The sequence below is a fragment of the Echiichthys vipera genome, assembly GCF_963691815.1.
Source record: "Echiichthys vipera genome assembly, chromosome: 10".
Taxonomy (NCBI): Eukaryota; Metazoa; Chordata; class Actinopteri; order Perciformes; family Trachinidae; genus Echiichthys; species Echiichthys vipera.
Window position 1 is genome coordinate 21,795,950 of NC_139835.1, and position 14,082 is coordinate 21,810,031.

Consider the following 14,082-nt stretch of genomic DNA (forward strand, 5'->3'; position numbering starts at 1 on the left):
ATGTGTTTATAAGGCCGAGCCGCAGGGTTCAGTCGGCAGGATCTGGTGAATGAACGGGCGGGGCGAGTGTGTTTCACTGATCGCAGCAAGACCAGGTCTGGAAATGAAGAGCAACAACGTGATGAGGAAACACTGAAGCTGCAATGAGCAGGTGTTCTTCTGAAATATTGATCCACAGAGCAACGGAAACTGTGAACCGACTTTACATCCATGATCACGATGCCGATAAATGTGTGACAGTGATTTGATAGTGATTTCAGTTTAGGGCTGGATGATATGACCAAATCCCTTTCAAATTTCAACAACAATAAATGGATATAACACGTTTTCTTGATCAGTAAATATATGAAATAACCACATGGTAAAGCCTGTGTGTGTGTATAATGTTGAAATACTTGACATATGAAAAGTACATTTAATTTCAGATTTATTTATTTAAAACAGGGACAGTGCATATTAATAAATATTGACGTGTAAATATGAAAGATTATAGCCAGTAGCTAATTTCCGTCTTTATTCAAATCATCATGCCAAAAGGGACTAAACAAGGTAAACACATCACAACATAATTAATCAATAAGGAAATATAAAGAAAAACTAAAATAAGAAAAGTAACAATAACAGAGTGCCGTAAACAAAGATAAAAACAAAGATGCTGACAGCTTTTAAGACCTCAGTGCAAAATGAACAGTTTCATGTGAACTTATAGATGTTTTTTTTATTTATCCAGCTATTCACTGACCTTTTTTTGACATGCATGCACACAATTAGTGTGATGTAGAAACAAAATCTTTAAAGGACATTCCCCTCAAAATATTTCACAGCAAATTTTCTGAGAAATTAGTTTTACAGTATGTGTTTGTTATTATCAATTTAGATAAAATAATTGTTTATCACAATATACGATTTAATCACTATAGATTTGGACTGGACGATGATAAATGATCAAACTGAATCATCCAGCCCTATTTCAGCTCGTCCAATGTTAAAGGAAGTTATTTGAATTCACTCAGTGTTTCCCAACCTTTTTTTTTTTTTGTTTGTGACAAACCGATATCTTCTTGCAGCCCCTCGTCACACGGTTCATTTCTGGGTTGTGAGTTAGGCCTGGAGTTTATTCCAGGTTTATTTTCAATTATGATTTTGTCGTCCAACAATCATGAAAACAAGACGATTGAAATAAAACGACTATTGTGCCGCATTCTGTCAGATTCTAATGATCAGCACTGAACTTCTCTCTCTCCATAGGTCAACACTATATCCTGGAACGACACCGGTGAATATCTCCTTTCTGGGTCAGACGACACCTTTTTGGTTATCTCCAACCCGTACAACAAAAAGGTAGGTCGTAATCACAACGGTTAATGCACACTTTATTAATGGCAGAACAGCACAAGGGGCTAATGTAACTTTTGTCTATGAACAAAAAGCAAATAAAGAAACATTTTTTACAGCTTCATTTAAGCGGAAAAAATGTTCAGAATATCCCATGATCTTTTTCAGCCCTTACAAATATCAAATAAGCCGACAGTTTTTCTCGTGTAACAACTATTAACGGAGAAATCCAGTAGAGTTGCTAACAGTGGACATGGCTAACACTGATTAGCTCGGGGCAGTGCAGTGAAGGCATTAAAACGTCTTTTTAAACCACTAATACTGTTCAAAAAACACCAAACCTCTGCAGTAGCATGATAAGAGTCCTCACGCAGAAAACAAAGCACCAACAATGTAGTTTGTGAACCCAGAGTTTATTAAACGAGTGTTTTTAAAGACTTACCAACTGGCCCTGGTACCAGCTCCTCTCATAGTAAAGTCCATTCAAGTCGATTACCAAATGCAATCCAAAAGTAAAGAGACCATTTGGTGTTATTTTGAGCAGTATTAGTTGTTAAAAAGACATTTTAATGCCTTGTAATGCCCCGAGCTAATCAGTGTTAGCCATGTCCGGCTGTTAGCGTCCCTCCATGATCTCTCCATTAATAGTTTATACACAAAAAACTGTCTCGATGGCTCATTTGATGTTTGTAAATGCCAATCAAGACCACGGGATGATTTTAGCCCAGAATTGCACTTTGAGGTGTGACCCGAGTGGATGTGGAGATCTCTCTGTCAGTTACTTCCCATCCAGCCATCGTGTATTTTCTCTACCTCAGGTCAAGAAGTCCATACGTTCGGGTCATCGGGCGAATATCTTCAGCGCCAAGTTCATGCCCCACACGAACGACCAGGAGATCATCTCCTGCTCCGGAGACGGCATCATCTACTACACCAACACAGAGAAGAGTCCTGAGCACAACAGACAGTGTCAGTTCACCTGCCATTATGGAACAGCTTATGAGGTACTGGACAGCACATCACAGAGCATTCACATGTTTCCACCGTGGTTTCTACGTCCTAACCTCAGCCTCCTCTTTTGTTTTCGTCAGATTATGACGGTACCAAATGACCCCTACACGTTTCTGTCGTGTGGGGAGGACGGCACGGTGCGATGGTTTGACCTCCGCACGAAGACGAGCTGCACTAAAGAGGACTGCAAAGACGTACGGTGACAGCTGTGATGTTTTTTCTCATTTCAGTTGGTGATGCGTCATGCTTTGACACGGGGGGGGGGGGGGGGTCTAAGTGTCAATAACATATTGTTACTTGTTAATCTGTCAGTGATCTTTTATTTTTTTCACAGTGGAAAAACTGGCACGTTATGGACGATAATGTCCTGTTTTACCTGGTTACTCTTCTCAACCTGAAGTTCTTTAAAAGCTTTAGTAGCCTACATAATAATGTGCAATGCATTTTTAACTGCCAAAATGTAGAGTTGTGTCTATTTCAAACAATCAAGTTCCTGCTACTTCATTTTATTTTATCCATATATTATATTGCACACATTTCACAGTTAATTCTTCAGCAATTCAGAAAGCAGTTTTCTTGGCGTGTGTATGTGTGTTTTGTCCGTCCTCTAGATTGTGTTGCACCTTCTCGTATTTCCTGCTCCAGATCAGCACCAGTGACCTTAATACTGTCACACCAGACTCTGTTACATCTCTCTCTTAATTACCCTACAACCTGTTAGTGTGACAAGTGGGCATCAGCAGCTGGAAAATTAAGAACCCAGTGAAAAAACGTTTTTTTTCTGAATTCCTCCGCCAAACTGAACTGTTGCACTAATCGTCCTCCAGTCTGAAGCTGCTACATAATTCAAATTTTTTTTTGTTTCTTTGATTTCAGGACATCCTGATAAACTGTCGAAGGGCAGCGACCTCGATATCCATTTCTCCCCTGGTGCCGTACTACCTGGCTGTGGGCTGCTCTGACAGCTCAGTGCGGATCTACGACAGACGCATGCTGGGCACCAGAGCGACAGGCAAGCTTTCCTGCAGGCTGACATCTTTCACTCAGCTTCCTCTTTCTTTATATTTATGTAGAAATAGTCGATTCACATTGAAGTCACTACAGACGTCCTTGAGAGGGAAAAGAGTCTCACATAGCAATAAAAGACCAGTTAGTAAAATTTGCCTTTTATTTTTGTTGGCGTACTGGTAATTAGCTGTTAATAATAAGTGAAACTGATATGAAACCGATCTGGTCCTCCTTGTGTCTTTTGTTCCTCTTCCTCTGAAATGCTTCTAACACCTAGAATACATTATCAACTTTATTTATAGAGCGACCATCGTTCAGTCACACCAAATAAGTTTTATGTTGAAAGACTGAAAACAAAAGAAAGAGCAGACAATTTAAACTACAGTTAGGGCAGAGTTTATTTGTATAGACAATAACATGTTAGTGTTTACATAAGACATAAAACGACACAATGAAATAAAAAAAAAATATTGTTTCTCTAGATATTTGTTATCTCTTAGTATATGTTAAATATACGTTTTTGTATCAGAAGAATAAGCAGAAAATTGAACAAGACAGATGAAATGGGACAAAAAAAATCAGTCAAAAAAGGATTAAAGGATGACTTTTTAACAAGATAAAAGTGTAGTTTAAAAGTATAAAAGTATCAGTTTATGTTGCTGTTCTTGGATTCAAAGCTTTGTCTTCGTTTTTGGACCAGTGAGTGAGAGTTCGAGGCTCATCTCTGGGACTCTCTGTCTCGCCCGCAGGTAACTACATGGGCCGGGGGACGACGGGCATGTGCGTGAGGTTCGTTCCCGCTCACCTGTCCAACAAGTCATGTCGCGTGACCTCTCTCTGCTACAGCGAGGACGGTCAGGAGGTGCTGGTCAGCTACTCCTCCGATTACATCTACCTGTTCGATCCCAAAGATGACCAGGCCCGAGAGCTGAAGGGCCCGTCTGAGGAGAGGAGGGAGGAGGTGAGTGAGCGTACAGTGAGGGCTTGAGTCATGAAAAAGTCTAGGTTCATCACGTTTAACCAAGCGCCCACCACAGCGACTTCCTGGTTGATCCCATAAGGAAGTGCGGAAACTGCGGTTCTCCGAGTTTCCAGATTTCATAATAGAGCAGTTTCTCATTGACCCCTACATTAAACAGGCCGATTTCACAGCATAATTAAACCTGTTTAAGGCCTGGTACAAAAAAACATTCTAGTCTGTATGTTTAGGCGCGGCGTCTTGAGTGACAGCTAGCCGCTGGCCCTCACTTCTCCTCGGACGTATACGTCAGCAGATGGACGTATCTCCTTTTTGGTGAGAGGAAATGAGGCGGAGTCAGTTGACCAGATGGCGACTCGCATAGGCGAGGACGATTGGCTCGAGTTGAGAGAACGGACCTTGACGTAGATCCATTATTTATACAGTCTATGGTTTTATCTAAAAAACATGATGTTTCATAAACTCCACATGAAAGTGATGAAACCCTTTGTATACTACATATTGTAATAATGCACCTAGTTGGTGCTATTTGTATATGTAGGAAATAAATGCAAGCACGTGTGGCCAAGCAGAATCTTCCATGAATGGGAGGATTATTGTAAACAAACTCAACAAGAGACCTTGTTTTGGCTGCTTGTCTGAGAGCACTGCAGACATCAGTGCTAAATCTGCACTGGCTGATGCAGTGGAGCGAGGGAGGGGTGAGGAAGGTGTGGGGGGGCACTGTGATAAAGGAAAAAAAGGCGGATTATTGATTAAGACCAAATCTAAAACATGAGTTCATTAGTGTTTTTCCTGAACTGTATCTGGTTCGTCTTATCTGTTTGGGTCTAGAAAGTGTTTACTGCGAGTACTGGCCGTCCTCTGTGTCTGAATGTGCTGGTTCACGGTGCCGGTTAAAAAAGACATTTTAATGCAACAAGCATTTTAATGCCCCGAGCTAATCAGTGTTAGCCATGTCCGGCTCTCCCTGATCTCTCCATTAATAGTTCATACACAAAAAAATGTCTCGATGGCCACGGGATGATTTTAGGCCAGAATTGCACTTTGAGGTGGATTATTGATTAAAACCAAATCTAAAACACGAGTTCATTAGTGTTTTTTCTGAACTGTATCTGTTTCGTCGTATTTGTTTGGGTCTAGAAAGTGTTTACTGCGAGTACTGCCCGTCCTCTGTGTCTGAATGTGCTGGTTCACGGAGCCAGTGTTTCAAAGCCTCGTGTTGAGTTCAGCTATGTCGAGATGCAACCACCACACGCATTCCTTTCCAAATACAGCGACCGACGCAGGCAGTGTTCCTCTATCCTCTAAAATAGTTCATGCTGAGGTGGGGGGTGGCAAAGTAAAGGCTCATTACCTCTCCCTCTATCTCTTTCTCTATCTCTCTCCGTTTCCTCAACCTGTAATCTCATTCCTTCAGGACCTTTTGCTCTCTGCTTTATTCCACTATCTCTCTCAGCCTCTGCTTCTTTTCATCACCTCCAGCCCATAATCAGCCCTGATGACATTTCCTGACTAGAGGAGTTGATAGTCCCTGCACTAAGACCCCCTTTTTCTATTTCTGGCTCTAAGCCTGTTGCCCTGCAAAGCGAGCCAGGAGACTGGAAAGTGGAGGCACCCTCAGTCGTGCAGCCAGAAGGGGATGGGGGGAATGGGGAGGAGGGGGGGACTTTAAAGAGGACACTGACAGAGACGAGCAGTGTTTTGCTTTGGCAGTGGAGCTATTTTTGACCATGCCTTGACTGACAAACTGCTAATCTCTCTCCCTCTCTCTGTGTGTGCGTGTGTGTGTGTGTGACACAGCTGAGGCAACCTCCAGTGAAGCGCCTTCGTCTACGAGGTGATTGGTCCGACACTGGACCCCGAGCTCGCCCTGAGAGTGAGAGGGAGAGAGACGGTAAGATTGTAACGTTTAAAGCAGAGGTCTCAAATTACAGATCCGGGAGTTTCCCAACACCCCCCACATGTTTTTCGTGCATTAAATATGCAAATATGGTCCAGAAAATGAGCAGAATAAGGGACCTTTAAAAATGTATTGTTGAAACTGGCCCCCTCAATCCTTTATTATAAAAAGTAAACAAATTATTACATTTTCTTGCAAGGCTGCAAAATCAAAACACAACATCTTTCCTTCTTTCACATTTAACATGTAGTGACCTGTGTCGAACTGTATAAGCAGTTATATGTGATACACATTGCAAAATATAATTCAATTCAATTCAATTCAAAAAACGTTATTTGTCCCCGGTGGGGCAATTCAGGGGAAAGGTCACTGAATCAATTTTTGGTCAAATTAACTGTCTTGTTTCTTTTCCGTCCATATTCAACGTTGTCATGTTTGCTTTAACATTTCCAGTGTTGTAAAAAAAAAACGTTTTTCCTCCTGCGCTCTTGTAGGAGAGCAGAGCCCGAACGTGTCTCTGATGCAGAGGATGTCTGACATGTTGTCTCGTTGGTTTGAGGAGGCCAGCGAAGCTCAGAGCAGCAGAGGAACTCGGCCTCAGACACGACCCAGAGGTGAGGCATTCGATGGTACTGACTCAACACTCCCACTCAAAGTCCTTAAGTTATTCATGTGTGTTTGTGAGTGTTATTTTTGTGTATATTTTGTTGTTGAGTTTGTGTATTTTAAAGGCCTGCTTAGGGAGAGGCATTGCAAATATTAGGATATACATGGTGTTGATATGTGGCATTTCTCATGCCATGTAACTTTCAATAACATTTAATAACATTAAATCTACTGTGAACAACATAAATCTTCACATTATGACTTAGATGTTTCTCACAAATTCTATAAACCTTTGCAAAAGAAATTAGAGGGGTGCATGTCAATTCTTTTTACAGTTTTGGCTGTTAGTTGTCTTTAACATTACTTATGTGTTTAAAATGGCACACTGGCACATTTACAGTGACGTGTTTTAGGTTTCTTCATAGAGGACATAAAGGCAGGGGATTAACTATGCAGCACACATGTGCATAAATTATTAATATTTACCACACAGGTGGATTTGAGTCACATTTTGTGAGATTTTATTCAAATTGAGTCTGTCTGAGTGCAAGGAGAAAGCCTGACATTTTGCCTGATGTTCTCCTCTTTTGCTATCTCCGCTATCGGACTTAGTACCACCATAGAGGATTGAGATTTGTTTTAAAGAAATACAAACAAGTGTCTTTATCTCTATCCCAGATTGATAAGCCGGTGTAGCCAGACCATACTGTAGGTTCACTGTGAGACTAATTACAACTTAAAAAGTTCATCCTGAAGATCGTAAACATCTGTTTATTCTCTTGTTTCAGGAACAGCTGTCCGTCCAGAGGGGGCGTCGACTACTCCAGCTGTTCCTGCTGGAGGCTCAAGTCAGGCACCCAGCGTCCCAGAGAGACCCGCGTCAAACGCCCCGGAGTTACCTGCCGGTCCTGTCCCCGCCGCTGCCGCCATGCCTAAATCCACTTCCTCTTCTTCCTCAGGGTCGTCATCAACAGTCACAGCCCCTCCTCCCTCTAGCTCCTCGTCAGTAGAGGGCTCGGTCCCTTCCTCCTCCCCCGTCGCCTCCTCGCCTGACTCGGAGCAGAGGAGTCAGGCAGGCACAACCGGGACTCCCACGGCGACGCCCACACCCGCCTCAGAACCTGCTCTTTCAGGTAAGAGAACTGACAAAATACACGGAAACATCAATTCACATTTTACTCTTCAGTGCAGGGAGTGGATATCCTCAGATCAACTCCCCTGTGTGTGTATGTTTGTGTGTGTGTTTGTTGGAGCCACTCCACTCAAGCAGCAGCCTCACTTCACTCTCTTTCCCTTCAGCATCCTGTTGTCTGTCTCCTCATTTATTTTCCTGACTCTCTGCTCCTCTCCTCACATCCTCCCCCTCAGTCTTCTAATCGTGCATTCACTCTCCCTCTCTTCCTGTGCCTCTTTGTCAGAGTACGGTCCTCATCGGCTGCCCATAAGTTTAGTGTGTAGGCGTTTGCAGAGGTTACTTCGGCTGGCTGACCCACCAGGACAGGGTCCGCGAGTGGCTCGTTCTCCTTCTTCTTCTTCTTCCTCTGCAGTCCCTGAGAGACAGTCACAAAGAGCTACTACTTCTTCTTCTACTACTGCTGCTGCTGCTGTTGCTGCTACTGAGACGCAACCCCGTACAGGTTACCCTCCCCTCTGAGCTCCCCCACCTCCCCTCCATACAGACTGTCTGCCCGGGCCCGCTCCCCTGCCATCTGACCCTCTATGTAGCAAAGACAGACAGGTCTTGTTTGTAGAGAGAGTTAGGCTCCAGAGGGACCCGGCCTTGCTAGAACTGACCACTAATCTCACAGTGATCCTCTTTCCATTCCCCCAATAATGCACCTTGTACTGTACTTATTAACCTCTGCAGTCGTCACTGTGTCGCCTCTCCGTTGTTTGCTCAGCCCCTCACTCACTAACGCTGTCACTCCATCGCTCCACTTGTTGCTTGAGTTTTCACCCGAGTGGCACCAGTCAGTATGAAGCTCTGCTTTGGCGTCTTCATGGCTCGTGTGGTTGTTCACCCATGTTTTAAACGATACATACCGATCTGCTGTCTGGACTGTTGGGTTTGATCACACTCAGACTTGGGAATCATAACTAAAGCCCCTTTTAAGACATGGAATCACATAACTCACTTTGTTCTGGCTTTTACGTAAATGTTCCCTATGGCTTAAGTCCTCAGTATTCTGGTGCAAGAAAAGCTTCAAATGTAATGATGTAAATGTAAGGAGAGCATTCTCTGTGTCTGCATCATAAGTGATGGGGATTGATACGCTTGAGACCGATTCTTTATCGATTCCTCATCCATGTTCTGCGTGTAAGCCCACACAGGTTTTCAGCTTCAGCCCAAGTTGTTTTATTACCTCAGAGTGTGACCACAGTACAGATGAAATGAGTTAATATCTGTACAGCATTTGTTTAAATTTAGGTTTTTCCCTGTTCAGCCTGCTTGGTGCTGAAGTTGTTATAACAGGATATTCACCTCCTTTTCATATATTTGCTCTGTGGCAAATATGTGGCATGTTTCCATCTTCACTTGAAATGATAAATTTACAGACATTTCGGGCTGCACCGACGTCGTCTTTACTGTGTAATGAAGCCGAGCTTTGGATCGTTTCTTTGACGTTTCCAGCAGCATAGACGCACAAGTGTGACCATCTTTAACTGTCAGAAAAGCATTGATAACAAGAAATAATAAGCTTAGAGTTGTGCGATTCCTGTGTATTGGACTATTTGGGACCGGTTCTTGATCCCCATCCCTCATTGTGTGCTTGCCACTGCTTCTCAGAGTGGATCCATTTGTACATTCTGTCAGTTTCATTGTTCATTAGAGAGCGAATTCAGCTGCTTATTTTCTAATGTCTGTGTGCACAAAGGTATAATGCCTAAAGGTTAAATTTTATTCCTATCATTATCCCATGCTGTGTGTAAAGTGTATTTTTACTGGATATTTATCCATCCGTGCAGTCCAATGATTGATTACTTTGGTTGTGGAAAGGTTTTCTGAATTTATGAGTGTTTTTTTCCCCACACTGCAAGAGGAGAAATCATCTTATAGGGTGATCTGACATGAGAAGGAGAAAAATCAGAGAAAAAGAGACAGGGTGGTCTTCTCTCGTATTCTTGGGGTCTCGAGACACACAAGGGACACATTTATATGAAAAAGCCACGACAAAGTGCATGTTGCATACCATGTCACCTTTAAAGATAATTATTAAGAAGAAGTACATTTAATACCTTGTGTTTCTGCAGCCTTTATGTTAATGTGACACTATTCAACTCGGATACTTGTCCTGTAAGGTTGCAGTTGTGACTTTTACGTAAAAAAGGGACTCAGTGGTTCGTTCGACCGCGAGAGTGTCGGTTCATTTTCCATCACATTCACGTGTTAAGCTGCATGTCTGAAAGGGGCTTTGTGGGACATCTGACACCAACAAGTCATTGCTTGTATTGTTTTTGTTAAAACCAGGCTGCACTGACGACTGGATGAGAATTGTGGCTTTTGTTCGGCCTTCACATTTGTTATCACTAATTTCATGTCATTTAAAAAACACATGTTGGAGACATTTGGATTGTTTCAAGGTCATCAAAGCGAACAGAATGTTATTATAATGTATTTCCATTGGAGGTGTCTTACAGTACACTTGATGGTTATTAGACTCTGCCGGGATTAACCATTTACGCGCAGGACGTGCAGTGAGCATGTGTGATCTTGTTCAGACCTACTAATCTCTGATACTTTTGTGTGAAATGATCAGATGAAGCTTTTTTTTCCCTCCTTTGGCTGATTTTACAGCTCCTCCTGCTTGGCCTTGGATCGTTTTTTTGTTTGTTTTGTTTTTTTAACTTGACTTCAGAGTTTTTCTTAACCCTCGTGAGCCTTGACTGTGTTGAGCCCTCGGGTTCGACCTCTGTGTCCGATGTTTAGTCGGTCTCATTTGTGTTCCAGATTCCCCCTCGTCTGTGGTAAACAAACAGCTGGGATCCATGACTCTTGATGAACAGCAGGGTGCGTCCTCCCCCCACCCTATCTCCCCCACCCTGCAACTCGCTTTTCTTCTTCATCCTCTTTAGTCAACACAAACGCTTTCTCTCAAACCTCTGTACACTGTCTTTCCACCGTTGTGTTCACGCTTCTTATTTCTGTGTCCACCACTTTACTCTCCTGTCATTCACATCACTGCCGTCATCTGTCCAGACACATATTTCTGTGCTTGCATTTAGACAGAGCGCGTCTATCTGAGCCAAGTTAGTGTAACTTGGACTGAAGGATACTATAATAATAATTATAATAATAATAACAATAATGAAATCATACTAATCTCTTGAGTGTTCTGGGTCATGAACAGTCATCAACAGATACCATGACAGTTATATTATCTGAATATTGACTTACTTACATGGATCTGGTGGTGTGCATGGTGCAGGAGGGTCCTAAAGACAAACTGTACTTAAAGGGTTCGTTCGCCCAAATTACAACAAAAAAAACAACAAAACCAAAACAATATAACACACATTACCTCAGTTTTACCTAGTTTTGATTTCTCTTGCTCATGTTTAATTGAGTTTAGTTTTTTCTTTCTATTTTGAACATGTGAGAAAAAGAAAAGAAATACGAGAGAATAGAAAAATAAAATGTGTGAATGAATAAACTAAACAATGTAAATGAACCAACAAAATATTTGACCAATTTAACATCTCTGAAAAGGATTAGTAAGAAGTATATATTTATTTGATACTACCCCATTCTCCACACTCTGTAATGAATAATCCTGTATTAACTTCCATTTTTATGTTCTCACCATTATCGACATAATTGCTCAATATCAAATATAAATTTACAATAAATATAATATCATAGAAAACGAAGAAAACCAGCAAATATTCTCACTAGTGCCTGATCAATACTTGATTACGATATATATATATTATATAATATATATATAAACATAAAAACTATACACAATCATTTGACTGAGTTTCCTTATAGCGGTGATAAAGCGGTTTCATGATATACCGTGATATCAAAATGACTCACACTGATCATACTGTGTACATATTATTTGTCCGTTATTGAAAATAAATGTTTAATTATTTAATTTTTACAAATGGGGTAATGGCTTTTTTTTACACATAACGTTTAAAAAATGTTTCAATTTGTCAAAACCTCTATTTTAATTCGTTTAATAGTCTTTGTAACTGCTAATTGTCTAAAAGCATATACAAAGATGAAACTGTGATTTATTCTATGACAGTTATCGTACTCATGCTGCTGCAAGCGTTATTTTTAAAGAGGCCAATTTTCATTTTAAGCAACGTTTTATTTTTAAAATATAAACGTGTCAGTGCTCTCTGGTGGATAAAATATGTGACAATTTTAAATGATCTCAAACATATCTGTTTCTGTTTGGCCGACCTAAAGGGTTAATCAGTTATTTAAACAGTTGCAGATTCATTTTCTGTTGATTCAATTCAAATACATTTTATTTATAGTGCCAAATCATAACAAAAGTTATCTCAGGACACTTTAAAAACTAGGTATAGACCACACTCTTTGACTTATTTATGATAAACATAGACCCAACAATTCCCCCGTAGAGTACGGTGGCAACGAAAACGGAACAACGTCAGGAACGTCAGACAGACCAACTGTGCTGATCAACTTTATAAATTGACTCTGAATCATTGTAGCTCTAGTTATGAGATAAAAATACAATACTGTACTTGTGAGGCTTCTTCATCCACATTAATACAACCATGGTGACTGGAAATTTGTTGTAAAGAGTTGTAAAGCTAAAAAATGACAATTAAAAACTGTATATGTGCTCTCCCAGAAGCAATGTAACACACAAATCCTTCATTGCAAACTACAGTATTTTGTCTAGAGGGTAAAAATAAATCGTGCCTAATACTATAAAGCAGGTTGTTAATGGACTGTGATAACCAGCTGAGGTGTGTAACGATCCTTCAGGGCTCTGACTCGTGTATCTCGTGTGTTTCTGTCGTGTTGCTGTGGTGATAGTCGTCTGTTACAGCGTGTCCACCTCCGTCTGCTCTGTTAATGTCCGCTGCATGCTTGTGTTGTTGATCAATATGGAAGTGATGCAGCAGAAGGTTTCACGTTTTTTAAACAACCAATTACACGCTGTGATGAACTGGAGAAGATAACCAGTCAATACAGATTCACAGTAAATTCTTCCTGTTTTGCTTCGCATGTGTTTATTCCTCTCAGGAGCAGCAGAAGCTTCGGGTTCACCTCCTGAACCACCTGTTTCTGTACCAGTCAGCACCACGGCCCCCGCCACCACGACCGGCATGACCAGCACAAGTCGACCCAGCGGAGCAGAGCCAGTCCTCAGCTTACACTACAGTTCAGAGGGAACCACCACCAGCACCATCAAGCTGGACTTCACCGATGAGTGGTGTGTGATCGTCTGAGCACGGGGAGATAAAAGGCCTCTGAAATCACTGTGAACCGTTTTTCTCCTCCCCTCATTTATTGTGCTGATTATTTCGATTGAAGTTGATTTATTTGAGCGTGAAATGCAGAACTGTCAACATTGTTTATATAGCATCTCTTTAATCCTGCAGCATGTGATAATAACCCTCTAAAGGCGGCCTTATATCAGCTTAAAAATGTAAAGTGGTCCCAAACAAGTGTGAAGTAGATCATATGAACGGTTCTTGAGAGTCCTCCCTTTATAGTTAGATCGATGGCAGGCATCACAGTCAAACCCACCTGGCACAGACGCTCAGTGGGGACAGAAAAATCTACTAGGAAAAATACAGTTGGGAAGAAAAATTATATGGGGTGCTGATAGAGTGGAGAGGTCCTTCCACTAGACCCCCGTGGGACCTCTATAATCATAAAAAATGAACAGGTCTTAATGCAGATAATGTTGCTGGTCCCAGTCGTTCTATGCCCCGAATTAGAAACATGTCGTTTGTGGATTTATATGATAATTTTCATGTCAAGAGTTTGACCGTTTATTGTTCAGTTTAAGGCTGTAGAGAAAACACACATGTCACATCACGTCATCACCCTTTCTCACAGTGCAGGTAAAACTCTCCACATGCCCCGAAAGGTTTTCACCCCTGTTGATGCCGTTATCCTCCCCCTTGGAAAAAAGCCGTGAAGTGGAGCAGGGATATTTCTGTACCGAAGTACCGAGGCAGGTGGCGACGTATATCATTCGCGTTGAGAGCAGTGAAGAGTTGTAGTGCACAAAAACGCACCATT

At 41.6% G+C, this 14,082-nt stretch overlaps 1 protein-coding gene across 1 annotated transcript in view; it reads left to right on the forward strand.

Moving 5' to 3' along the window:
* dcaf6 (ddb1 and cul4 associated factor 6) overlaps positions 1 to 14,082 on the forward strand; it is a 28,086-nt gene that overhangs the window by 7,734 nt on the left and 6,270 nt on the right. Inside the window, exons 3-13 of the mRNA XM_083922143.1 lie at positions 1,249 to 1,341; positions 2,154 to 2,339; positions 2,427 to 2,540; positions 3,223 to 3,358; positions 4,104 to 4,315; positions 6,137 to 6,230; positions 6,731 to 6,850; positions 7,631 to 7,975; positions 8,261 to 8,479; positions 10,792 to 10,851; positions 13,075 to 13,264. Of these exons, the coding sequence (XP_083778269.1) occupies positions 1,249 to 1,341; positions 2,154 to 2,339; positions 2,427 to 2,540; positions 3,223 to 3,358; positions 4,104 to 4,315; positions 6,137 to 6,230; positions 6,731 to 6,850; positions 7,631 to 7,975; positions 8,261 to 8,479; positions 10,792 to 10,851; positions 13,075 to 13,264 (1,769 nt within the window). The remainder of the gene's footprint in view (positions 1 to 1,248; positions 1,342 to 2,153; positions 2,340 to 2,426; positions 2,541 to 3,222; positions 3,359 to 4,103; positions 4,316 to 6,136; positions 6,231 to 6,730; positions 6,851 to 7,630; positions 7,976 to 8,260; positions 8,480 to 10,791; positions 10,852 to 13,074; positions 13,265 to 14,082) is intronic.